Source organism: Mesocricetus auratus, unplaced genomic scaffold (assembly GCF_017639785.1).
Source record: "Mesocricetus auratus isolate SY011 unplaced genomic scaffold, BCM_Maur_2.0 Super-Scaffold_6730, whole genome shotgun sequence".
In the NCBI taxonomy this organism is placed as follows: Eukaryota; Metazoa; Chordata; class Mammalia; order Rodentia; family Cricetidae; genus Mesocricetus; species Mesocricetus auratus.
Window position 1 is genome coordinate 102,499,733 of NW_024429184.1, and position 27,821 is coordinate 102,527,553.

At 42.6% G+C, this 27,821-nt stretch overlaps 1 protein-coding gene across 2 annotated transcripts in view; it reads right to left on the reverse strand.

Annotated features, from left to right (window-relative positions):
• Snx2 (sorting nexin 2) overlaps positions 1-5,491 on the reverse strand; it is a 44,272-nt gene extending 38,781 nt beyond the window's left edge. Inside the window, exon 1 of one of the 2 annotated variants that reach the window (XM_040741817.1) lies at positions 5,326-5,491. In XM_040741817.1, the coding sequence (XP_040597751.1) occupies positions 5,326-5,433 (108 nt within the window). In that variant the 5' untranslated portion in view covers positions 5,434-5,491. The remainder of the gene's footprint in view (positions 1-5,325) is intronic. The other variant, XM_040741818.1, reaches the window with a different exon arrangement.
• Between the last annotated feature and the right edge of the window lie 22,330 nt (positions 5,492-27,821).

Consider the following 27,821-nt stretch of genomic DNA (forward strand, 5'->3'; position numbering starts at 1 on the left):
TAAAGGGGTTCTCAGCCAAGCCCCCAAAATAAAACAAAACAAAAAACATTTCCCAGGATCTGCATAATTGAAGAATCAACTCCCAAAATTTGTCCTGACTGCCACACATGTACGGTATGTAGCAGACATCCCAACCCCCATTACAATGGAAAGAATTAGCCATAAAATCATAAGGATATACATTAGGAGTCATAGCTCAGCAGATTAGCTGCCCTTCCAGAGGATCCAGGTTCCATTCCAGAATCCATGTCTGGATTCTTTAACTCTAGATCCAAGAGACATCATGTTCTCTCCTGGTCTCCACAGGAACCCACATACATGCAGCATTCATTCATCCACAGAGATATACATAAAAATCATAAAAATAAATCCTTTTTAAATTTAAAATACTTATATTCCAGCCCAGCAGTGGTGACAGTCGCCTTTAATACCAGCACTCGGGAGACAGAGGCAGGTGATTTCTGAATTCAAGACTAGCCTGAACTAAAAGAGCTAGTTCCAGGACAGCTAGAATACATAGAGAAACCCTGTCTTGAAAAACAAACAACAACAACAACAACAACAACAAAACCCTTATATTCCACTAAAATTGAAAATTATGAGGAAATTAATTTCTAGATGCATACGACCTACTGAAGTTAAAACGAAGAAGAGATAATAAATAACGTAACCAGGTCTGTAACAAGCGAGATTTAGACAGTGATAAAAATCTTCCAACTAAAAGAAATCCAGGCCCAGATGCATTCACTACAGAATTCTACCAAACTTTTAAGAAGAATCAACAACAATCATTCACAAAGCAGTTCATAAAATAGAGAAGGAAAGAATGCTTCCATATTCCTCTTATGACTCCAGTGTTACGTTGGTGGCATAACCAGACAAAAACACAACAAAAAAAGAAAATTACAGACAAGTCTCCCTGATGAACAGACACAAAAATTCTCAATAAAGTACTTTGCAAACCAAATTCAAAAGGTAATCCAGGGACTGGAGAGATGACTCAGACACAGGTTATGAGCATTTCTTGTACTTGCAAAGGAACCCAGGTTCCACCAGCACCCACATGGTGGCCGACAACTACCTGTAACTCCAGTTACTCCAGATGCCCTTTTCTGAACTCTGAACATATGAGCCGTGCATAGTACACATACATGAATGTAGCCACCACCTGCCCAAAAAATCCAAAACCCTCATACACAAAAAATAAATAAGATCAAGTTAGCTTCACTCCAGACATGCAGGGATGGTTCAATATATAAAATCAGCAAATGTTATGAATCACATGAATGGATTCAAGGAAAGCAATCACATGATTATCTCAACAGATGCAGAAAAGGTTTTTGACAAAATCCTCCATGATAAAAGCCCCAAAGAGACTAAAAATGGAAGGAACATATCTCAACATAATAAAAGTTACATACAACAAGCCTATAGCCAACATCATGATAAATGGAGATAAACTCAAATCATTTGCACTAATATCTGGAACAACAAGTATATCCACTAATATTCCTATTCGACATAGTGCTTGAGGCCTTAGCTAGAGCAGTAAAGTCAAGAGAATGCAATAAAAGGAATACAAATGGAAAGAAGTCAAATTATCTTTATTTGCAGGTGATAAGCTTTTTATGTAATAGACCCTAAAGACTCCACCAGAAAATTTCGGGATCTGACAAACACTTCCAATAATGTGCCAGGATAAACTGACAGACAAAAATCAGTGGTTTTCCTATTTACTAATAACAAGCATGTTAAGCAAGAAATCAGGAAAACAATCCAATCAAACTTCTCTAAAAATAAAGAAGTGAATATAAACATATCTTGGAATAAACCTAAACAAGAAAGTAAAGGACCTCTACAAAAAATTAAAACAGTGAAGAAACAAATCTGAAGACACTAAAAAATGAGATGACTTCCCTCGAAGATCAATAGAATTACTATTATGAAGATCTATCTTTCAAAAGGTGACCTACAGATTCAATGCAATCCCTAGTAAAACTCCAGTAACATTCTTTATAGAAATACAAAGAGCAATGAGGTTCATATGGAAAGCAAGGAAAGAGCAATGTTGCAATCATACCTGATTAAGGTGTACTACAAAACATGGTACTAGCACAAAACAAGCATGTAGACAGATGGAATAAAACAGAGGGCGCAGCTATAAATCCATGCAGCTACAGCCTCCTGATTAGTATTTTTTTTAATTTACATTTATTGAGCAGTCAATGTGGAGGTCAAAGAGCAATGTGTAGGGAGTTGGTACCCTCCTTGGGAACTAAACTGTGGTCATCAGGCTTGATGGCAAGTATTTTTACACAATAAACCATTTCACCAGCTCCCAGTCACCAGATTTTCAACTAAGATGTCCAAAATATATACCACTGAAAAGACACCCTTTTCAACAAATGAGACTGGGAAAACTGGCTATCTACACATAAAAGGACAAAAGTGAATCTCTTACTCACCTTGTACAAAAACTGTCTCTGAATGCATTAAAGACCCTACAAGACCTGAAGCTCTGAGACTATTAGAGGAAAAATACAGTGAGCACTGGAAAGGATACCACTAAGTCAGGAAACAATGTTAACAACTTACAAATGGGATTTCAGAAAATTAAAAAGCTTCTGCACAACCTACAGAATCAGGAAATCTTGATACACTAGATGGGCCAGGCGTGGTGCACACCTTTATCCCAGCACTCAGGAGGCAGAGGCAGGAGGTCCTTGATGAGTTTGAGGCAGTGAGAGCCTGACTCAAAGCAAACCAACAAGCAAGCGAAAGGTCTCTACAGTGCCCTACAGAATCCTGATATGTACAACAAGGCCCCTGTATCTACACTGATCTGGGGCTGGAAATGTTGCTCAGCATGCTCAACCTAAGTACAGGAAAAATGCCACTCCACAGTCAGGAGTGCTGGTACATGTTTGTAATGGAGCACTCAGGCTCAGCCAAGAGGAGTTCCATGCCAGTCTAGGCTACAAAGAGAGATCTGGTTTCAAAAGAAAGAAAGCATTTGTTAGACACAGAATCCCAGTCAGGTGCAGACATTTGTGCATGAATACTAAGGATCTTTTGCACTCAAAGTGTAAGAAGCACTACGTAAAAGAGAAGTGAAGCAATGACACAGAACCCCTCAGACAGTTCCCAAACATGTTGAAGAGAGGAAAAATGAACTTTGTATGCTAATCTGAAAAAACTTAAAAGACATCTAGAAATTTCAGTCACACTACTTTCTTAAAATCCATGAGATAAACAGTCAGTAACCAACTTTATTTACGACTTTCACAGTGTATCAACCAAAATAAGTATATTTATAATAAAACTTTGCAAACTTCCTTTTTAAAAAATGGTTGATGATACCAACTGGCAATCTAAGCAATAGTGGAGAGGCTATCTTAAATGCCCTGCCCCTATAATGAGATTGGCGACTACTCTGTATGCCATCCTAGAGCTTTCATCCAGTGGCTATGGAAGCAGAAGCAGACGCCCACAGCTAAACACTGAACTGAACTCCTGGAACCCAGTTGCAGAGAGGGAGGAGTGATGAGCAAAGGGGTCAAGACTGGGCTGGTGAAGCCCAGAGAAACAGCTGACCTGAACAAGGGGGAGCTCATGGACCCAAGACTGATGGCTGGGAATCCAGCATAGGACTGATCCAGACCCCCTGAATGTGGGTGTCAGTGAGGAGGCCTCAGCAATCTATGGGGCCTTGGGTAGTAGATCGGTATTTATTCCTGGCATATGAATGGACTTTGAGAGCCCATCCCACGTGGAGGTATGCTCTCTCAGCATGGACTCTTAGAGGAGAGCCAAGGCCCTGCCCCAGATGATATGACAGACTTTTGGGATCCCCCATGGAGGGCCTCACCCTCCCTGGGGAGGGAAGAGGGAGCTGGGATTGACATGTGAAGCAGGCTTGTTTCTAATTTAAAATTTAAAAAACGGGAAAAAAAAGGGGTCAAAGATCATATTCAGAGATGCAGACTATACTTCTTTTTACTCTGTGTATCTCAGAAAGACAATGCAGGTTTTAGGTCCCTGCAGACATGTTAACATGTTAAGCTATATAAAACATATCAAAGTACACAAGGATACAAACTCTCCCTGCCCAGAAAAATTATTCTGCAAAGTAATTTTAACTAATTTTAGGAGACAGCAGTTTTGACAATTTAAGCTAAGCTGGTAAAGGTGCTGACAATTGTGGAAGCAGAGAACCAACTCTCAGGAGTTGTCCTTTGGTTTCATAAGCAGGCGCCGGCGCACACACGTACACAATAAATACACGTAATTAAAAAAATAACAACTACTACATCTGAGGCAAACAATCTTCTGAGAAAAGGGCTTACACACTTAAAATTAGGATTTCGGGCGCATGCACTCTCATTCAATGTAAAGCAATTCAAAGGTGACTAGAAAAAGGGCGGGCCAACACCGTTCAACTCAGAGCATTTCCTTTGACAAAAACAGGAACACTCAGCTACAGAGATCGCTGACCATGCGAAAAAAGAGGAAAAAGGAGTGGAGATGTTTCTATTTCTCCCCTAGTAATTAAAAAAAAAAGTTTCCTGAACCACACTCTCCTTTTGATTTTGTATTTTCCAAACAACACAGCCCCTAAAAAGTCTAAAACCCAAGAGGCGGCTCACATCAACTAGTCTCAGCACTTGGAAAGAGGAGGCACAGGAAGATCACGGGTTCAATGCCATCCTAGTTACATACTGAGTTCGAATCCGGCCTGTGCTGCAAGAGATCTCGCCTCAAGAAAAGTCTACTAACTCAAATGCATTTACCTATTTATATACAAAGAAAAAAAAGGAGTTGGCTCCGGTCTCCAAGAGAGCTAACAGTCCATGAAGGGCACTACAGTGAGGAGCGCACCCACACCTCCCCAGGGGCTCTCAGCGCTCACTGCATGACTTCAGGGCGCTCCCCTCGCGGGGCACACCCTCCGGCGGGCAGAGAAACAAGCCCCTCTCCCGGGGCTGCTGAAGTCCCGGGGGCGGCGGAGGTGCCGGGGAAGCCGGGTCAAGCCTCCCTGCTGCCTGGAGGAAGAGGCGCGAATGACACGGAAGGCCCGAGAGCTGGCGAGCGAGCGAGCGAGCGCGGCTGTGCTCCGTCCCTGGGTCCCGGGGGGATGAAGTCGCACCCCAGGCCCGCAGGCTGCTGTCCCCAGCCCCCTTGACAGGCACGTGAGGTGCGGCCGGCGTCACAGGTGTCACCGGACCTGGCCTGGCCGAACCCGGGAGTGGGGAGGGACAGTCGCGGCAGGGGAAAGGCGGCGGGGGCGCGCGGGGAGACGCGGCCTCCGCGGCGGGGCCGCCTCACCTCGAGCGTGGAGACGGTGCTGGTGAACAGGTCCTCTCCGTCCTCCAGCTCCTCAAAGTCGGTGGGCTTCACGTCCCCCAGCGGAGGAGGTTCCCTCTCCGCCGCCATCTTCGCGGGCCTGGACGACTGCAAGAGCCGGGCCTCGCCGACCTGTCACGTGAGCACGCAAGGCAGGGCTGGCTGGCGCGCCGACCCCGCTGGCTGGCCCGCCCCCCGGCCCGCCCCCGGGCCCGCCCCCTCGAGGCCCCGCCCCGGGCTGCCTTCCCCCCGCGAGGCTCCGCCCCCGACTGGAGCAGTGCGAGCCCCAGAGCTCCTAGCTGGCCCCGCCCCTTCACCGCTCCTCCTGCTTCCACGTTTGGCTCTGGGCATCCTTACTTAGTTACTTCCTGCGTGCTGACCAGACTTGAAGCATGAAAGTCTTACATTCGTTACAACAGGACTAGGAAGCAGAAGGGCTTAGACACCAGCCTTTGAGCTTGGATCATACACAGATTCTGGGTTAAGACTGATTATTGGCGGAGAGAGAAACATACTCAGGTGTTGCCAGAGAGTTCCATAAGAAACTTCTGAAGCGGTGCTAGTGTTCCCTTCCTGTACTGTTTGCGCGGGACTACTGGGCGCTTGAAATGGGGCTTTAAAATTTCATTTCATTTTATTGATGACCAGTAGATGCCTATTAGTGCAGCCCTAGATAATTAAAAGGTCTGGGGTGGGCATGTAGCCTCATTTAGCACAGTGCTTGCCTAGCATGTGCAAAGCCCTGTGTGATCGCCAGCACCTCACAGGATAAAACTGGCTGTGATGGGTGTGTGCCTAGAATCCTAGCCCTTGGGAGGTTGAAGCAGGAGGATCAGAAGTTCAAGGTGTTAAGGCCAGCCTAGACTACAACAGAGCCTGTCTCAAAAAATACAGACATAATGAAAAAAATGGACATTGCTGCAATTTCATTGACTGCACAGTATTTTATCCCAGTTTCAGGGGGAGGTTTGCCTTTTTCCCCCCTTGGATTATAGGCTATGTCAATGTGAAGCCCAGGCTGCCCTCAAGTGTATGCTATGTGTTAATATGCCAAGAAACCCACTCAGTATTTTTTTCTTTTTTCTTTATTCTCCATACAGGGCCTCTCTATGTAGCTCTGGCTGGCCTGGAACTCTCTATGTAGACCAGGTTGGATTCAAACCCACAGGGATCTGCCTAAATACCCTATTTTTAAGCAAAATCAGAAAGACTGGAGTTTGAGGTGCAGTCATCTGTGTAGCATGCTTGAGTTTCTGAGTTTGATCTCCAGAAGCTGGGCTTGCTCTCTCTGGCTCATGCCCTGTGGTGGTTTAAATGAAAATGTCCCCCATAGGCTCATTAGAAGTGGTCGGGTGATGTTGGTGCATGCCTTTAATCCCAGCACTTGGGAGGCAGAGGCAGGTAAATCTCTGTGAGTTTGAGATCAGACTAGTCTACAATAGCTAGTTCCAGGACAGCCTCCAAAGACACAGAGAAACCCTGTCTCGACCCCCCCCCCCCAAAGTGACACCATAAAGAGATTTATGGAAGTCATTCCAACACCTGAAAAATCAAACCAAGAAAATCCTTGTTCTTTCCCTTCTTACCCCCTGCCTTTTCCATCCAAAATGCCCAGAAACAAAACTCTTATGTCATCTCTGTCGTTTTTTCCCCTATTGCCCAAATGTTCCCATTTTCCTGCCCAGAATTGTTCAGGCATCTGGCACTATGATCATGCATCATGGCTGTTTGCCTGGTACAACACCAGCATAGCCGCACAGGATCCACTTTCCGAATGACTTGGACTAAGTTTGACTCTGCTGCCACCATCTCAATAGTCTTAATAATTTCAGACAATGAGTCTCGAATTTTCAGTGTACAGCAGAGTTTTGCAAATAGCAGAGCTTTCCCAATGCCATTCTGCCAATTAAACAGGAAGATGGGGCAACTCTTCCCCAAAGCTGATTTCCCTAGAGAATGGATTGGGTGGCTTTGGTTTCCTTAACCCATAGCTCTCATCTCAATTTTTCTGGGAACAATAGGGGTAAATGTTTAGATAAATGCACAAGATTAATTGTTTTATCCTGTGGGTATTAATGTTTATGATCTCTGTATGTTTACCTTCACAAAGAAGGACTCTTTTTTTAATTTTTTGAGACACTGTGTATCTTTGGCAGGCCTGGAACTCTATACATAGGTGAGGCTGGTCTAGAAATCACAGAAATCCACCTGTTTCAACCTTCCAAGTACTAGGATTAAAGGCATGCCTCACCATGCCCAGCCTGGAATATGGTTTGCATTGGGTTTTGTTGTGGTTGTTATTTTTAAGATATTTCTTTTCCTTTAAAAATTTTTTTCATGTGTGGGTGTTTTTCCTAAATGAATGTCTATGCACTATGTATGCCCACAGAGAGTCACAAGAAGATGTTAGACACCCTGGAACTGTAGTACAGACAGTTATGAGCTGTCACGTGGGTGCTGGGACTTGAACCTGGGCCCTCTGGAAGAGCAGCCAGTGTATTACAGCAAACAAAAATAAAGAGAACGCAAATCCAAGCATGGCGGTGCATGCCTTTAATCCTAGCATTCAAGAGGCAGAGGCAAGCAGCTCTCTGAGTTTGAGGTCAACCTGGTCTACAAAGCCAGTTCCAGGACAGTCAGGACTATATAGAGAAACCCTGTCTCAAACAAACAAAGAATAAAGAGAACTTTTTCCCCTTCTTTCATTGTCAGGACTGACCATGTGATAAAGTTCTGGCAAGTTGGTTTCCTGTATACAGAGTTGTAGTAAGTAAAAATTCCGGGAAAGCTTTGCTTTGGATTGAACTCCTATACTAGATTGGAACAGACCAGGCTAAAAGTGAAGATGGAGAGCTGGGAATAGTTTAATGTTAGGGCACTTGCCTAGAATGTGCAAGGCTCTGGATTTGGCTGTAACTAGGAATCTTCTAGCCTCTGTGATGAATACACATACTTGCAGACCAAACACCCATACACATAAAATAAAAGTAAATCTTTGTGGGGAGTCGTATTATGACATGTGTTATCAGGTTTCTTTAGGGTTCTAAGGCTCATTAATAAAAGGATTGAAGAACAGACTCAGACAGAAAAAAAAAGCACCAGGACAACTTTATTTAGAGTATTAAAAACAAAAACAAAAAAACTTCAAGGTAGGCAAACCGTAACTTTTAGCAGCTGCCTAGAGAAGGGAGATGGAGTTAAGCACAGAGGTTCCCTGAGCAAGGAGTGGGAGAGATAGCTTCAGAGAAATAGTGAAAAAGTTCAAACTACCAGAGAAGGCATATTGGCCTCTGTCCGGCATCAAAAAGAAAACGACAGAAAAGAAAATGTGAAAAGTATCCCTTTTTCATGGGGCCAACTTAAAACAGCCTGGTGCTGGCTCTGTAATAACTGCACAGAGGTTGGAATTCTGTGAAAGGAAAATACAGTATCTCACTAAAGGAATAATTATTCTTTTCATTTCTTTATGGGGGTATTAGATAAATCCACTTTCCAGAAGAATGATCTTTTAGCCAAGTGATTGATACACCCAGTTGGGTAACACTTGTGTTTAGGAACCGTGGCATATAGGTCTCCACCCAGGCCAGTGATGGATTCCATTCCCACAACTTAGCCCTGATCATAGCAACTGTAACATTATCTCCAGCACAACAGACAAATCAAGCACAATCAAAACTAGAGTCATTCACATCAACTTGCCCTGAACTAAAACCAAACCTTTTAATCAGGTGTTCAAAGGGTAAGTAAGACAACAGTCCCAATCCCAAACGAGCTCTCTCTGCCTCAATGCTCACAAGGAAAGGGGTAAACTGAAATAAGTAACATTAGCCGACCCATGAGATTTCTGTTGTCCCATCAGCACCAACTTTGAAATGATTTGCTTTGGGTTCTTCTAATAGGAGTTAGGAATGAAGTAACTCCGTCTTACAGGCAGCTAGTCAGGATTATAGGCCCTAGGAAAGCAAAAGTATCTACATGTCCTGGTAACTTCTAAGAACATCGACATTATACAATGCAATCTGCACAAGCCGTGAGCTCTGGAGCTAAAATCCACGAAGACCCTGACTCAGCAAGACGTCAGCTAACCACCAGCATCCTTCTTCTCATTTCCTGCCTCTTCCTCCCACCAACAAACTTTTCTTGTCGAGCATTTTGTTTGGCCGGTTTTTTTGTTTGTTTGTTTTTTCCTGAGCTTGCTTTCTTCCACCTGGTTCTTGACAGCCCCACCCCACCCCATCCATGCCCCCATGAATTCAAAATAGCTGCTAGGGCTCATCCCTACCCCTTGCTGGACCAAGCCAGCCCATTCTTAAGATATAAAAGAACCGGTAGTCCAGAGTACCACTCATTTCCAGGCTCTGCCTGGCTGCAAGAGCTTTCTTTACTTCCTCACACTCCAATTACTTCCTCTTCTATTACTGTTGTTCTTCAAGATTGTTAGACAATGAACTCAGATCCAATGCAGGAAACCAGGAGCCAGGCTGCCCTCCCTCGGCCCTCCCTCCCTCCCTTCTGTGTCTTTAGTAGTAACTCAGACTGGCTTTAAGCTCTTGTGATCTTCCTGCTCCTTGCTTGTGTGGTTTCTCCTTTCCTTCTCCTCCACTTTTCCTTTCTGTTTGGTTTTTGGTTGTCTTCCTACCACCCCCTTATTTTGAAGGGGATCTGGAACTGGCAGTTTTCTTGCTTCCACCTCCAGAGTGCTGGATTAAACACCTACCTGGCTTATTTCTTTTTCATTCAGCCCTTTTCCATCACAAAGCCAACTATGGCTCAGACCTATACCTAGTCTATTTTATGGAATGAAATGCTGCCTGGACTGAAAATTGCAGAATTGAAAATAAAACCCAGGCCCTCTGCAAGAGCAGCAACTGCTCTTAACCGCTGAACCACAAGACTACGTGAGACTTTACGAAAAATAAAACTAGAAACCATCTAATCAAATAAATACAAATTGGACACCATGGCACATGTCTGTAATCCCAGCACTCAGGAGGCTGAGACCCGAGGCCTCCTGGTTCAGAGCTACATAGTAAGGGTCGGGGCTACATAGTAAGATGGAGAGAGGAGAGGTGAGAGGGATTCGAGGTGGTGCAGCCAGTAAAAACACATACTGTTCAACAAATGCAAACTTGATGACCCTGCTTGAATCCCCTGGGACTCCCTACAAGTTGTCCTCTGACCTCCACACATGCACCATAGCATGCTGCACCCCCAACTCCACTAAAAAATAAATAATAATAATAATAATAATAAAGACTATTTCCAGGCTCAACAAAGGGATTCAGTGAGATGGGTTTCTGGTGAAGTATCCTAGTTATAATGGCCATTCACGGCAAGGGGGACATGGGGTGATAGAAGACATAACAACCAGTTGGGTGTGACACCACATGCTTTAATCCCAATCCCAGCACTCGGGAGGCAGGGGCAGGCTGATTACTGTGAATTCCTGGCTAGCCTGGCCTACATAGTGAGTTCCAGGACAGCCTTTGGGGTTACTTTTTTGAGATATGGTCTTACTGTGCAGCCTCTGCGGGCCTGGAACTTGTTTGTAATACACCAGTTTAAAAATTCTAGTTGGCTTTATTTTCAGTTCCAAAATCAGGCAACATTCCATTCCATAAAACAGTTTTAGACTGAGCAGAAGTTGATTTTTTGACAGAAAGGGACTGAATACAAAAACAAATAAGCCAGGAATGATGGCAGATGACCTTTCCTTTTCTCATAAACAAGATACAATCTTTGTTTACAACAAAAACATCTTCACTGGAGCTGAGCCCTTGAGGTTTTAGCATATCTACTGACTCCTAGGCGGTGCATAGGAATCCCACCCCAATGATCTCATGTAGCAACTCTTCCAGGCACAGCTTCAGAAGCCAACACAAACAATGTATGTTAGCTACTGTATATAGCAACATTTTCTTAGAGTTCTCAGTTTGAGACGCCCACACCCATGTTCTTGATTGTGTCTTACTTTCTTCCTGAGTGACTTTCTATTAACTGTTGTGCCCAAGAGCTATGGGCTACAACTGGCAGAAGCCTGAGAATTTCTTTCAGAGACGTCTCTGCAAGGGAAGCTGGGATCCCTGGATGCTCCAGAAATACATTTCAGGATGAACCAGTATGATGTAGAGTTGGTTTATTAAAAGAAGATTTTAATGTTGACCCTCTCCTTGCTAAGACAGAGGCTCTGGTTGTTTCTGTCCTTCTGGCTAGTCCAGGCTAGCTGACCTGCAATCAATCTTGCAGGGGATTCTCCTGCCTCTAACTTCCATCTCAAAGTGTGGGAATGCTGGGAGTACAGGTTGGTGCCCCCACGTCCAGCTTTTTTTTTTTTTTTAACTTGGGTTCTGTGGGGATAGAACTCAAGTGGCTAGGCTTGTGTGCTAAATGCTGCTACCCAGCCAGCAATCTTGCCAACCCTGAAGTTTTAATTTTAGAAGACGTTCACCTCATTGGTTACGTTTATTCCTGAATAAGCTCTTTTTTTCTTTTTTCTTTATGAATCTGAATGAATCAAGCCAGCACCACATCCATGTTTGCTATGGCACTATTCTTTTTTTTTTTTTTTTTTTTTTTTTTTTTTTGGTTTTTCGAGACAGGGTTTCTCTGTGGCTTTGGAGGCTGTCCTGGAACTAGCTCTTGCAGACCAGGCTGGCCTCGAACTCACAGAGATCCGCCTACCTCTGCCTCCCGAGTGCTGGGATTAAAGGCGTGTGCCACCAACGCCCGGCTCGGCACTATTCTTAATATCCAAAGATGTGAAACCAATCTTGCTGTCTATCAGGATGAACAGATAAACAAAATGTACACAATAGAGTTCTGTTCAGCTGTAAAGAAGAGTGAAGTTATATTATTTTCAGGAGAAAAAAATGGGACTGGAGATCTTTATGTCAAGCTAAACAAGACTCTGAAGACTAAATATCAGCTTCTTCTCTTCTACAGAATCTAGATTGAAAGGTGTGTGTGTGTGTGTGTGTGTGTGTGTGTGTGTGTGTGTGTGTGTTCAAGGCCAGTCTGGTGTTCAGAGTGAGTTCCAGGACAGGCTTCAAAACTACACAGAAAAAAACTGTCTTGAAAAGCCGAAAAAAAAAAAAGTCTACAGTTATGTAAAATTCAGTCTATTCAAGATCATATTTAAAGAATAAAGGAAGGTTCCCAGCAGAATGAAGAAAGTCTACAGAAATAAAATTCTCTCATCTAGTATTCCTGAAACATCATGTGTCCCCTGTGAATTCTTCCTGCGGGTAACATTTGTGCTACCTGCTTTATCGCTATGACTTTTACAGAATAATCATGCAGTTGTATCGTTCAGGGGTCTGAAGTGGATGGGAGTGAGACAAAATTCTAGCTATGTAGCACTGGTTGGCCTAGAACTTGCTGTTATGCACAAGACTGGCTTTGAAATGACAGCAATCTTCCTGCCTGTGCTTTTTGGGTGCTAGATTACCTGGTTTAGAGTGTTATCCTTCAAGGATTAGCTTGCTAATACTTGCCAAGAGTCCAATGCTTTACTTTTTTATTTTTTATCTTTTTGGTTTTTTGAAACAGGGTTTCTCTGTGTAGCCCTGGCTGTCCTGGAACTCTCTCTGTATACCAGGCTGGCCTCAGATTCATAGACATTCATCTTCCTCTACGTCCTGAGTGCTGGGATTAAAGGCATTCACAAGCTCTTTTTTTTTTTTTTTTTTGCTTATTTTTGGTTTTTCTAAACCATTTATTTTATATTTCTAAAGGTTCTGAGCCTAGCGTTTGGTGGCCGAGCAGTCTCTCCAGCCCGAAACATTTATCTTGTGACTGTGTGAGGGTGGGAATGTGGACATGGAGGTCCCACGGCACATACACAGAGGTCAGAGCGCAACTTGCTGACAGTCGGTCGTTTCTCGTTTTCCACCGTGTGTGCTCTGAGTACGGAGCTAAGGTCACCAGAATCAGCTGCAAGTGCTCTTGCCTGTGGAGACATCTCGCCAGCACCCCTGTCCCAGTTAGAATCCAATTCTTTAAAGCCCTTAGTTTTGCCAAATCTAAAAATAAAGAGCCCAAATCAACCAAATAAACATTGACGTGCAAGGCAGAAGCAGCCTCTATCTTTGTATATGTTAGTGCTTATACCAAGTAAGCCTGTTTTGCTTTTTATGAGACATGTGTCACTATGTAGCAGAGGATGACCTTGAACTTACAATTTTTCAGCTCCAGTCTCCCAAGATTTGATATGACAGGAATGCACTACCACCTCCAGTAAAGATTTATTTTTGACAGATAGAAGTATGGATAACACCATAAATCATTACATTTAGATATCATTAATTTTAAAAGATATAGGTAAAAAAATTTAAGGCTATAGGGTATTGCAGAATATTAGTTGAAGATACGGAATATCTGTTTAATGATGCAAAGATGTGCTGCATTTTTTGTTATACTGTATTTTTTTATGTTGCATTGTTTAACTCTGTGAAGCTGTGTTACTTTGCCTGTCTAAAACACCTGATTGGTCTACCAAAGAGCTGAACAACCAGCAGCAAGGCAGGTTAAAGGATAGGTGGGGCTGGCAGGCAGAGAGAATACATAGGAGGAGGAATCTGGGAAGAGGATCAAGGATTGAGAAAAGAAGGAGCCAGTCACTCAGCTACACAGCCAGACATGGAATAAGAAGGAAAGAAAAGATGTACAGAAATAGAGAAAGGTAAAAGCCCAGAGGCAAAAGGTAGATGGGATAATTTAAGAAAAGCTGGCAAGAAACAAGCTAAGTGAAGACTGGGCATTTATAAGTAGTAATAAGACTCAGTGAGTATTTATTTGGCAGTTGGGTGGTGGGCTCCCAGAAGAAAAAAGAGCCTAGAGACAAAGAGCAAAAGAATAAAACAACCAACAACAAGTGTGTGTGTGTGTGTGTGTGTGTGTGTGTGTGTGTGTGTGTGTGTGCCTTCCAGGGATTCACAGTGGGACATTCACAATAAGTAGAGACAAGCAGCAACATAAAAATGTTGAAAGCTCTGGACCGTCAGTTTAATGAGATAAAGACTTCTTGGGGAGGGTTTCAGGAGAAGAAATGATAATGTAAAAGAGGTCCTAAGATAGCCAGCAAAGAACTTCAGGGCAACAGAGACAAGATGGGTAAACTCAGTAAATGAGTCTAGATAAAGAGGCCACAGGAACTGTATGTGTATTCAGTTCAGTCTCAAGGCCCAGGGTTTCCAAAGATCTCAAAGTTCAAGTTAAAAGGTATTTTCAAAAAGAAGAGAAGTTCTATTTTTAATAAAGTTGCTATCCCATTAAGTTGTGTAACTTTACTTCAAAGCGTTAGAAGTACAAGTGCGGTGATAGCTTTCAGTCAACATCTTTCCAATGATTGTACTGAGGAAATAATTTTGTATAGAAAGGAAAGAAGTGAAAGCTTTACTTAGTAGTCATTTTCTTATACAAGCTCCAGAGAACCTAAGGCAGTGGACATGTTAGCCATGGGCACCTTTCCCTCCCTACACAGGGAGTGAACACAGAGAGGGGACCAGACTCTTCCTAAATGTTGTCAGGTAAGGGGAAATTGCTACATCTTTCTCATGGCTTCCTGTGTGTCTTTCAAAGATGAAGTTGGAAATCTGATCTTAGTGCTATGAATCTAAGCTGGGTTGTCTTCTCAAAAACTCACAGTGACATTTAATCCCATTAGGGCCCAGCCCTCATAAACAGATTAGCTCATTCATACGATTGATAGGTTAAATAAGCTATCTCAAGAGTGGGTTTATAGGAAAAACTTGTTTGTTTCTCACTGATTCTCTGTGCTGCCTGAGGACTGAACCAGCAAAAAAGTCATGAGTGGTTGTCACCCTTGGATCTTGGGCCAGAGGACTAGAGAGTGGGACCATGACTCCTGATTCTTTAGCACAAGACAGCGTCCGTCAGTCCCGTCCAGTCCCGTCCCGTCCCCCCCCCCTCCGTCTTACTCTTTCCCTTAGGGCCAGGATAAGGGAAAATTATCCTCTCTGTAAAAAAATTGTAGTTGTCCCCACACTTCAAGTTCCTGCTTTTGTCAAATGAAATCTTGTCCTTTAAACTGTGAATGTCAGTATACATCCAGTATATTCTGGAAAGGTGGAGTAGTAAGAAGGTGCCTGACACACTTGCTAGCCTTGACATGGCAGTACCTGGCTTCTTCTCCATCGGCCACATTCCTTTGGACAGAGTTAGTCACAGGGCCACACCTAAAAGCAAGGACTGAATCCCTCTCAGGCTCTGACACCCTCCTCTGTAAATATACCTTGAGCCTCATTAGCCTGTGGGCTGGGTCAGGCCTTAGATTTTATTTGGATGTTTATTTAAGATGTTGGCCAGGGCAATATTTTTTAAATATCTATTTATTTATTTTAATTTCATTTACAACAAAAGTTCTCCCTCCTACCCTTCCTCCAGCCCCCCCCCCAGCTCACCTCACATCCACTCCTTCCAACAGGTAAGGGCTCCCATTGGGAGTCGACACAGTTTGGCACATTAAGTGCCCAGCCCCTCCCTGCTGTGTTAAGTCTGAGCATGGTATCCCCTCATAGGGAATGGGCTCTAACAAGCTAGCTCATGCACCAGGAAGAGATCCTGGTCCTACTGCCAGTTTCACAACTGTCTCCCACGAACGGAGGGCCTTGCTGGGTCCCATGGAGACCCCACAGCTGTTCGTCCAGAGTTCATGAGTTACCACGAGCTTGGTTCAGCTGTCTCTGTAGATTTCTCCATCATAATCTTGTTCTCCCTTGGTCATGTATTCCCTCTGGCCAGGGCAATATTGAGATTTTTTCCCTAATTAGTTGCTAGTACTCTAGACAGGAGATTTTTATAACAGCAAAAACAAAAATAAGACAGAACAACCATACATTTTGGAGTTTTCTCAAGGATCAGAGTCTTGGGCAATACTGGGCCTGTATTTCTTTACGGAAACTGGCTCTAGCTGGCCACTGCTTACTTTCCAGTTTGCCTAGTTCCCTCTGGGAACCCTGCCTAGTCTGACCAGCTAGATCTAGTACTTTGATTACCAGCTTTTGTCTCTGCAACATTGGAGCTTGCAATCACAGAACAGAAACCCAGCTTACGGCCTGTTTTTACTTGGACTGAAAATGGGGGGAGAAAACTTGTTTTGTTTTTTTTTTCCCCATATATGTTAGTTTTCTAGCCCTGCTATAACAAGGACCACACACTGGGTGCCTTAAACGGCAGAAACGTATATTCTCCCAGTTTTACAGGCCAGAAGTGTCAGATCAAGATACTCGGTGGGAACTGAGCATAGTGGTAAGCCCTATGAACCCAACACTACTCAGGAAGCTGGAAGGGGCTTCAGTTCGAGTCTGACCTGAACTATGTGGTGAGGTCTTTCCTTCTCCCAGATCTCTCAAACAGATGCAGGGATCTTCTGAAGTCTCTGAGGGAAGAGTCTACCCTGGCTCTTTCCTTGGCTTTAGATGCTTATTTTCACATACACTTGATCATGTCCCTTGTAACCATCCCTTACATCCATGCATCATGTGTGTGTTTGTTCATGAATGCATATGTGCCACAGCACATGCATGAAGGTCAGGGGACATCTTTCTGGGTCATTCTTTCCTTCTACCACGTGGGACTTGGGGATTAGTCTCCAGGCTTGACTTCAAGACCTTTACTGACTGAACCAACTTGCTGACACTACACTTCCCCTTTTCAGTAAGAATGCCAAGTCTGGGGATATAGTACTGTGTTAAATAATTTGCCTTGTTTGAATAATGTTTCAACTTCAATCTTCAATATCAGAAAAAAAAAGTCCCCTTTGATGTTGAATAGGGAAGTCTGTCTTACTGAGCTTGCTTACTTACCTCATGTAAAGGCCCTTTCTCCAAACCACATTCTGAGCAACTTGGGGTTAGGACATCAACATTATGAATAATTTAACCCACAGCACTGCATTAACTCAGTTGATTTCACCTATTGTTCATAATTATATAGAAATGGCAGGGTGGGGGCGGGGGATCCGTATCAAAACATTTGAATGAAATACAAAGCTGGACATCTCACTATTGCATTAAAAACAACAACAAAAACTGAGTCACTTGTGGTGGCTTAAACTATAATCCCAGAATTTGGGAGGCAGAGAGGATCAGGAGTTCAAGATCATCATCTTTTACTACACAGCAAGTTCAAAGCCAGCTTGGGCTACAGTGAGATCCTATTCCAAGAAAACAAAAATTGGATGGAGAGATGGGTCAGTGATTAAGAGCAGTTGCGCTCTTATAAAGCACCCAAGTTAGACTCCCATAACTCCAGTTTCAGGGAATCCCATACCCTCTTCTAGACCCCAAAGGCACCTGTACCTATATGTTAGTGTCATTTGAACACACATACAAATACACACACACACACAATTAAAAATAAAAAATTTAAAGTCTAAAAAAAAGGTACTCAAAGTTAAACCTGGACCTATTTTACATGAGCATGTAATTCAGTTTCAAAGTGAATCAGTATTTTGTTTTAATTTTACAAAGCATACCATATCTTTGGTTTACACTATGCACAGACATGCCCAGACATGGCTTGTACCAAGGTCCATAGTCTCTCCACTCCATGGGGAAAGTCCTTTTTGTGTTAGCAGAGGTGATGCAGATGATGTTTCTTTATCAAAGCAGGGAACATACTACTATAACTTTGTTCAACCTACTCCCAAAGGCTGGAGCTCACATAATTGTCCACCAACCTCCCTTATCCCCAAAGCAGTTGTGAAGCTACATAATCGTCTTTGTCAGCAGTAGCACTCACCCCACAGAGCATGCTAGAAAGAGGCACCAAACTTGTCATTCGAAAAATAAAAGACCCAGAGACTGATGATACTTCAAGCTGAAGATTAGAGAAGTAAAGTAGTGGACCACTGGCTCTTACCACTACCTCAGGCTGAACTGGCTGATCCTGCTGCCTTTCCTCAGCGTGACTGGAGAAATCTGAGACTGAATGTCTTCCTGTCCTCAGTGTGGCTGGAGAATTAATGCTCAATACTGAGACCTTGCTCCTGTCTTATACCTCCATAATGCTGGGATCATCTTTGTGTGAGCTGTTTCTCATTAGGACTGGGTCAATCTTGTGTAGATCTGGGTGGCCTTGAACTCACAGAGATCAGTCTACCTCCTGGGATGACAGATGTGTGCCACCACCCTCTAGCTTCTGGCTGCTGGGTTTAAAGGTGTGTGCCTGGTCTCTGTGGCTTGTGACTGGCTTTGCTTTCTGAATCCTCAGGCAAGCTTTAATAAATTGTAAATAAATAATATTTCACCGCAAAATGTGACAGTTGATTGGGGTTAAGTGGAAAAGTTGCTCACTGTCATTCACATTTTCCCATCTTCTCTCACCAAGAGTTCACTGATTACTCCCTGGGACCTTAGAGGCCGTCAGGTGAGGGGACTAGCTGGGGATGACCAGCAGTAGGCCATGGTGAGCTGCCAGCAGTCAGAGCACAGACAGAGCACAGAATTGCTCCTTGTGCTCATTCTTTCGCAATAATGCAGCTGGTAATGGGGGGAAATAAAAATATGCATTGTGACCTAATTCTTCAAAAGTATTTTTGTGTAATTTAGGGGCTCAAAATGCTGAACCCAAATGGCCTGGCTTAGAGACAAAGAGCTAATGAATCATTACTAATGTGGGAATGAAGCCTAATTTCTGAGTTGTCATGATGGACAATGGCCGGTTCATCCCTCCCCCCTTTCCTTTTTCACTGTGTTTGATTTCATCAAACACTACATGTTTGGGGGTGCATGAGTGCAAGTCACACCAGCCATTCTTTGCATGTCTTCAGATAGAGACAAATCAATGAGGTATTAAGATAGACAAATAAGCCTGATGAAGAAGCAAATGGTCCCACTCCCTTACAGTCCCTGAAATGAGAAATCTCGAGGCCATCGGGAGGATTTGGGAGAACTTGGTGCTATGGCAGCTGCATGATTCACTTCCTGCTTCAGGATGCAAGAGGCTGGACTGGCCTTTCAAGGCAGAAAAAGGGGATCTAGAAGTCTCTTTCTGTTGACTGAGATCTCCCAGATGCTGAGTAGCTGATGGCTAACTGTAGAATCCTATAGCTCAGCAGACTTGTGTGCCACAGCCTAGGCCACAGGATAAGTTGGTAAGTGGTGGAGTTAGGGAATAGTCTATCATTGCTTGCTATTAGTTTTCCCTAAGACTACATGTGGCTCCATCCTCTTTAACCCTAGTTTTTGTCACTCAACCCCTCCTTCTTTCTGGGGTCACTGTGTGTGTGTGTGTGTGTGTGTGTGTATGTGTGTGTGTGTGTGTGTAGGTAGGCCATGCAGGCTAGAAGAGGGCATAGGATCCCCTGGTGCTGGAGTTATGAAGAGTTGTAAGCCACCCAAAATAGAAATGGAAATGGAGTCCTCTACAAGAGCAGGAAGCACTGTTAGCCATTGAGCCAACTCTTTAGCCTCTGATTTCCACATTTCAAAGGTCAAGTATGTAATCTGTAGAAAGCCAAGAGGTGACCATAGTACCAGATATTAGCTGTTTCTGTTCTAAAGTCCCTCCACTTGCTTCATTATGTAACATTTTTTTTTAACAGCGTTCACTCTACCAATTGCCATGCTGGCAAGGCCTCTCTGTGCTCTGAGTTTCACCAACCCCACTTCATTCAGCTGGCACTGACACTCCAGAGTGTCTATACAACAGTGGGCTGAGGGCTGTGATGCAGGTTGGTGGTAGACTGCGTGTTTCTTATGCATGTGGTCCTGGATTTGATCCTTAACAACTCCCACCCACAGGCATGGTGGAACATTCCTGTAACCCCAGCCCAGGGGAGACACAGGCAGGAGGATCAGCTCAAGCTTGACGCTAGCCTGGTCTACAACACAAGTTTCAGGCTAACCAGGAATACAAATTGAGAGCTTGTCTCAACAATAACAGCATTGAGAAGATGACTCAGCCTGTAGGAGGGCTTGCTATGCAAGCATAAAGACCCAAGTTCAAATCTCTAGCACCCATGTAAAAAGTCTGAGGTAATAGCGCATGCCTGTTACCGTAAGACTATGAGGAGGCAGAGACAAGGAGGACACTGGGGTTTGAGACAAGGAGGACACTGGGGTTTACTAGCTAACACCCTAGGTACCGGTTCTTATTCCCTTTCTAGAGGAAATAAGGTAGAGAGTAAAGAACAGGATAGCCTGTTTTCCTGGTACGGTATTTACTTCCTATGGTATCTGCTGATGTGTAGGACACACTCATCTGAGAGCACACATACCTACATATGTGCATATGTGCATACATACATGAACTTCACACACAAACACACTTATGAAATAAAAATAAACAATGACAAAATTAGTATTACCTATGTTGAAATGCTTTCATGCGAGGCACGTGAAACTATGTGAGATTTGTCTCATTACTAGTAACAGTATGTAATCCCTACCAGGGCAGGAATTTTGGTCTGTTTTGCTCACAGTAGAACTGTAAAACGAGGAAATAAAAGCTTTTCAGTGAATAAAATATATAAAATACTGTGACTGCTCATTAGCATGTTAAGATTAATGAGTTGATTTTTGGAAGCATTTACTAAAAAATACAGAAATTTATTGGGGAAAATAAATAAGCACCTATCTATCTATCTATCTATCTACCTATCTGCCTATATAATTTTGAGATATTATTTCATATAGCCCAAGACAGCCTGGACCTTGTATTTGATGCTGACCATGAATTGCTGATCTTCCAGCTTGGACCTTCCAAATTTGGGGAATAAAGGCAGGGACCACCGCGTCTGACTAAACGGCTGTTTTTTGAAGCAGACCATTACATTTTAATTATTCCAGAATTGATAAGTCATAAAACATTCATTTAGGTAACAGAGGTAAATAGCTACGTATTTAGCACAGATGGCTGTTTGTTTATTGATGTTCTGGGGATCAAACCCAGGACTTCATACATTCTAGGCAAAAACTCTATCACTGAGCTACAGCTTAATAGTATTACTTTAGTCACATAAATCCAGAAATGAAAAAGAATATGATTCACTTAATAACTGTATTTTATTTGCTTTTAGTTTTTGTTTGTTTGTTTTTTGTTTTCTGAGACAGCATTTTTCTGTGTAGCCCCAACTGCCCTGGAACTCACTCTGTAGACCAGGCTAGCCTCAAATTCAGAGATCTGTCTGTCTCTGCCTTCCAAGTGCTGGGATTAAAAGTATGCATTACCACCACCAGGTTTGCTTTTAGTTTTTAAATGACAGGGTCATTCTGTATAGTTCACGATGGTTTGAAACTCTTGATCCTCCAGTCTCTGCCTCCCTAATGCTGGGATTCCAGGTGTACATGGCAGTGCTAAAGGTTAATAATTTATGCTGTTTCTTCCAAAGTATTGAAGGGTCATAAAGAAGTGATGATATTTTAAAACTCTAGAGCAGTGGTTCTCAACCTTCCTAATGCTGCAACCCTTTAATACAGTTCCTCATGCCATGGTGACCCCCAAGTATGCAATTCTTTTCTTACTATTATATAACTATAATTTTTCTACTGTTATGAATTATAATATAAGTATTTGTGTTTTCCAATGGCACTAGTTGACCCCTGTGAAAAGATTGTTTGATCCCAAGGAGGTCGTGACCCACAGCTTGAGAACCATTGCCCTAGAAATAGAATTACTCACTCATGTGGACTAACAAAGACAAATCTTTATTTATGGAAATTACTATACATACACACACACACACCTTCTCTTTTTTCCTCTTCTAGACAAAGTTCCTGAGAATAGCCTTGAACTCACTATGTAACCCCAATAGACCTGGTTCTAGAATGCCACCTTTGAAAAGACCAAAGTGAGCAAATTGCTTTATATTCATAGTATATCCCTCCAGAGAGGTAAACTCATACATTAATGTCCTAATAAATTTTTAGAGCATATTTTATGAGAAAGGTAAAATATGATAATATTTTTGATGACTAATCAATAAGGTAGGCATTTAGTTTTACTACTTTCTGGATTATTACACTGTTGAGTGGAAGCAATATAGCTAGTTAAAAGAGGTAGCCATTTCATAAAAGCCGTGTAGAATGCTAATTGCTCTTTACGGTATATGCCATGTTCCTAGTTCCCCTGTCTGATTTCCTTAGCTTGACATTAAAAAGATTAAGTTCCAAAGTTTTCAGCACCTTTTTCCTTCTTTTATTGATCTTCCTTTAAATCTGCCACTAACCAACATTCAAAGAGTGCATAAATCATACATGTAAAGTTACAGTACTGAAAGAATAACAGTAAAAAATAAGGTAAGCCCATGAGTCCCTGGTAAAGCCCTCTTTTGTTTAAGGATGTTGTTTGTCAGTGACAATCGCTAGACTAAGACTTGCCCAAGACCTCCCACCCTACAGTGTTTTGTTAGAAGACCTGCGACTATAGGGACTTGGTGTTTTGTTGCTCTCAGAGTTCCTAAAATTTAATGTTTTGTTTTTTTGAGACAGAGTCTGGGGGAGTTGGAGGAGGGCATGGGAGGATGGGAGGGAGAGGGAACTAGGATTGATATGTAAAATCAAATTGTTTCCATATTAAATAAATAAAATTTAAAGAATGGCCCTGAGTGTTAGTTGTCTCCATGTTACTCCTTTTACCCTTCTCTCCTACCCCCTTCCCTATTTAGTCATATTCTAGTTTCCTCTTTGTCTCTACATGACAATATATTCTATATTCCCCTTCCTTGGGAGAACCTCTCCACCCTGCTTTCTTGCTAGGTATCCAAACTCTGTGGTTATTCAGACATTAGTACACATTTTGAAAGTGTAAAAGCTAGCATCCACATGTAAGTGAAAACACACAATATTTGTCTTTTGGGGTCTGGATTTCCTCACTCCAGATACTTTTTTCTAGCTCCATCCATTTACCTGCACATTTCTGAGTTGCTTTTTTCTGAAAAGCCCACATTATCCATTCATCAGCTGCTGAAGATCTAGGTTGTTTCTAGTGTCTGGCTATTATGAATAGAGCAGTAATATACACAGATGAACAACTAACTATCTGCGTATTAAGATGTAGAGTAATTGGGGTATATGCCCAAGAGTGTTGTGGTAGTTTAAATGAGAATGACCACCATAGGTTCATATATTTGAATGCTTGGTCCTCAGTTGATAGAACTGTTTGGGAAGGATTAGGAGGTGTGGTCTTGTTGGAGGAGGTCTATTATTGGGGGTGGGCTTTGAGGTTTCAAAAGTCCATGTAGTTCCCAGTTACCTCTCTCTGCTTCCTGTCTATGAACAGGGGTTAAGTTCTCAGCTTCTCAGTGCTACGCCTTCCTTCCTGCTGCCATGCTCTTCGTCATGGTGGCCATGAACTCTAACCCTCTGGAACTGAGGTTTTCCCCATTAGATGCTTTCTTTTGTAAGTTGCTTTAGTCATAGTGTCTCTTCATAGCAATTAAAAAAGTAACTAGGTGAAGTGATTTGGCTGGATCTTGAAATAAATTGATTCCTTGCTTCCTGAGGAACCACCTACTGATTTCCATAGTATTTGTCTAAGTTTGCAGTGTCACCAACAATGAGTAAGTGTTTCCACTTTCTCCACATCCTCATTAGCATGTGAAGCCATTTGCTTTATTGATGTTGGCCATTCTAACTGGGGTAAGATGAAATCTCAAAGTAGTTTTGATCTGCATCTCCCTGGTAGCTAAGGGTATTGAGCATTTCTTATTGTTTCTTACCCTTTTGTTTCATCTTTCGAGAACTCTCTGCTTAGTTCTGTGCCCTATTTCAAAAATGGGCTACTTGTTTTCTTGCTGTTCAGTTGTTTTAGTTCTTTTTTTTTTCTTTTTGGTTTTTTAAGACAGGATTTCTCTGTGTAGGCTTGGCTGTCCTGGAAATTGCTCTGTAGACCAGGCTGGTCTTGAACTCACAGAGATCTGCCTGCCTCTGCCTCCCAAGTGCTGGGATTAAAGGTGTGTGCCACCACTGCCCAGCTTGTTTAAGTTCTTTATCTATTCTAGATACTAATCCCCTATCAGATGTATAGTTGGTAAAGACCTTTTTTCCATTGTGTGGTGTATCAAGTCTTTCTTTGTCCCACCAGCCAGCTCCCAAATCTCAACATGAAGACTTACTATTAATTATGAAACTCAGCCCATAGTTTAGGCTTATTTCTAACTAGTTCTTACAACTTAAGTTAACCCATTTCCATTAATTTACTTTCTGCCTTGTGGCTTTATTACGTCATCTCCTTAGTGCCCATCCTGTTTGTTCTTCGTCTCCTGGCATCTTTGCCCCTTCTTCCCAGCATCCTCTCTGCCCAGAAATCCTGCCTGGCTATTGGCCGTTTAGCTTATTGAACCAACCAGAATGACAAATCTTCACAGTGTACAAAAAAAGATTATTTCACAACTTTGCAGGCTGCTGCTTTGCTGTACAGAAGGGTTTTTAGCTTCACAAAGGCTAGTTTACTACTTGGTGGTCTTAGTGCCTGTGCTATCAGTGTCCTGTTGAGAAAGCCTTTCCTGTATCAATCCATTCTAGCTTATCCCCCATTGTCTCTTCTATCAGATTCAGGATGTCTGGTCTTGTGTTGAGGTCCTTGATCTATTTGGAGTTGAGTGTCATGCAAAGTGATAGACACGGGTCTATCTGCATTCACCATCGTTTGACCAGCACCATTTGTGAGTCATGCAAAGTGATAGACATGGGTCTATCTGCATTCAGCCATCGTTTGACCAGCACCATTTGTGGAAGACACTTTTTTCTCCAGTGTGTATTTTTGGTTTCTTTATAAAAAAACAGGTGTCTGTAGGTGTGTGAAATTATGTCTTTTACATTGATCAATATGTCTGTTTTTGTGGTAATATTATGCTGTTTTTATTACTATAGCCGTGCAATGCAGCTTGAAATCTGGAATAGTGATACCTCCAGCAGTTTTACTATTATTGTTATTCAGGATGGTTTTAACTAATTGTGTGTGTGTGTGCATGTGTGTGTGTGTTTCCATATGAATTTGAAGACTGCTTTTTTTCAGTTTCTGTGAAGAATGATATTGAAATTTTGATGGGGATTGCTTTGACTATGCTATTTTTGTTTGTTTGTTTTGAAACAGGCTCTCCCTCTGTGTGTAGTCCTGGCTGGCCTGGCCCAGTTCTCCCACGTTCTTTAGTATGTACTACACACTTTAAAACATGGTTAGAGACTAGGGCTGAAGGGCTATTGGTGAAGTGCTTACCTAGTAGTGGGAAGCCCTGGGCTGCATCTCCAGCAAGACATACACCAGGACCTGTGGTCATGCTTATAACTCAAGTATTTGTGAGGTAGGTACATGATGATTACAAGTTCATGGTCTTCCTGGCTATACATGTCTTTACAGCTTGGACTACATATAGGTTTTGTTGGGGTAGGATTTCTCTGTCTAGCCCTGGCTGTTCTAGAATTTGTTCTGTAGATCAGGATGGCCTTGAACTCAGAGATCTCCCTGCTTCTGCTTACCAATTGCTGGGATTAAAGGTGTTAGACACCACTGCTTAGTAAATATTGTTAAAATAGACTGAGAAATAGAGGTTTAAAGGAAGAGTAAGAGAAGATACCATCTTCTGGTTTTCCTGCCCTACCTAGCATTCTTTTTTAAAAAGTTTTTTCCTCCAGGTTTTACTAGTTCTTGGAGAATTTTGTTCAGGGAATGTTGATCATATTCATATTCATATTCATTGCCTTCTCCCCATTCCTCCAAGATCCATACTCCCTCCCTTACTTTAAAATGCTCAGTACAGTTGACTCTGGACATTTATTTTTGCATGTGTGGTTTTCACTGGAGTTAGGTCAGCCCACCAGGGTCCACACCCTTAGAATAAACTGACTCTCCCTCTCCAGCAGCTATCAGCTGTCAATAGCTCCTTAGTTAGGGGTGGACTTCATGCCCACCTTCCCTCTACATGATAGGATGCTGTCTGGCAGAACCTGCACAATCCCCGTGCATGCTGTCACAACAATTGTTAATCCATATGTGCAACCCCCCTTTCTAGTATTCTTAAAAACAAATCTCAAACTTATACTAAAAAACCTTATAAAGAAAAACACTTATGGACATTTAGCCACACGTGAAAATAAAGTGCATCCCAGGCAAGGAAGTCACACAGGATATGGTGGCAGTTTGACAGGAAACAGCTGCAGATTATTGGAGGACGTGCTCTCCTACCCACTCAGGAGTTTTCTTTCCTTTCCAGTCCTGCCTCTTTCCTGGAAGACACTGCGTGACCTCTGTACTCAGCCTTTTGCAAGTGATTCTGAATGTACTTCCCTGCTGCCCCACCCCTCTGTGGCATTTCAGCCCATCTTCCCTCCAGCTAGCCTTCTTACTGTTCTTGGAAGTGTAAAAACCACAACTTCAGATGCCTTTACATGTCCCAACTCAGCTAAGCATCTTGTAGCACCTCTTTGAGTACTACTATGAAACACTAGTTGCTATGACTTGTCCCAAATGCTCGGGACCTTAAAACTAGAGATATCCCTAAACGTTCAGGATTAGGAAGAGAAAGAAATGAACACTCCTTTAAACTCTGAGCCAGTTTCAGAGACTCTCAACTTCTTGCCAGACTTGAGTCATCCATGACTGGTCATTTTCACTGAATGATTTTAGACATCGCTGCTTTTCAACTGTAAATACTTCAGTGTGTAACTGTAAGAAATAAAGACATTTTTAAACACACCCTCTCGTAATGCCCTTATCTGACTGAACAGGACTGACAATTCCTTGAAATTTTCACAACTGCACAAAAGAAACATTTCTACAAAAATAGGAATTTGTTTAAATCATTAGCGTGAACCATCTGTCAAATCTCCTTTAATCTGCATCCCCCACCCTCAGACGGTTTACTGGAAGAAGAAATTTGACCTTGCTCATCAGACTGTCCCATTCTGGAAATGGTTAATTGTAAGGCCATGAGGGTGGTGAATTTGTCCCTTATTCCATTCTTCACTCCCCCCTGTCTCTTACAATTGGAAAAGGGAGACCTAAATCCATCTAATTTGGTGGATTTTATTTGTTTGTTTGATTTTATTTATTTATTTATTCTCTATGCAGCTTTGGCTGTCCTGCCTCTTGATATTCAGGCCAGGCTGCTCTCAAACTCATAGAGCTCTGCCTGCCTCTGAGTCTCAAATGCTGGTATTAAAGTGTAAACCTCAGAATTTTTATGAAGAGGGAAAAAACACACTCCATACAAGTAGGGTGCAGTGGTACACTCCTATGATCCCAGCATACCAGAGACCAAGAAGAAAGATTGTGCGTTTAGGGCTAGCCTGAGTTACAGAGTGAGACCTTGTCTCAAAAACCTACCAACTAACTGATCAAAATGAACACACAAAAACAAACAAATGAAATTAAAAAAACCAACCAACCAACCAACCCAAACAAATCCTCACAGAGCTGGTGTGAAGGTGTTTGTTGTCAAGCTGACAGTCCAGGGACCCATGAACAGGGACAGAAAGAGCTGATTCCCTACAGGCTGCTCTCTGACCTCCACACAA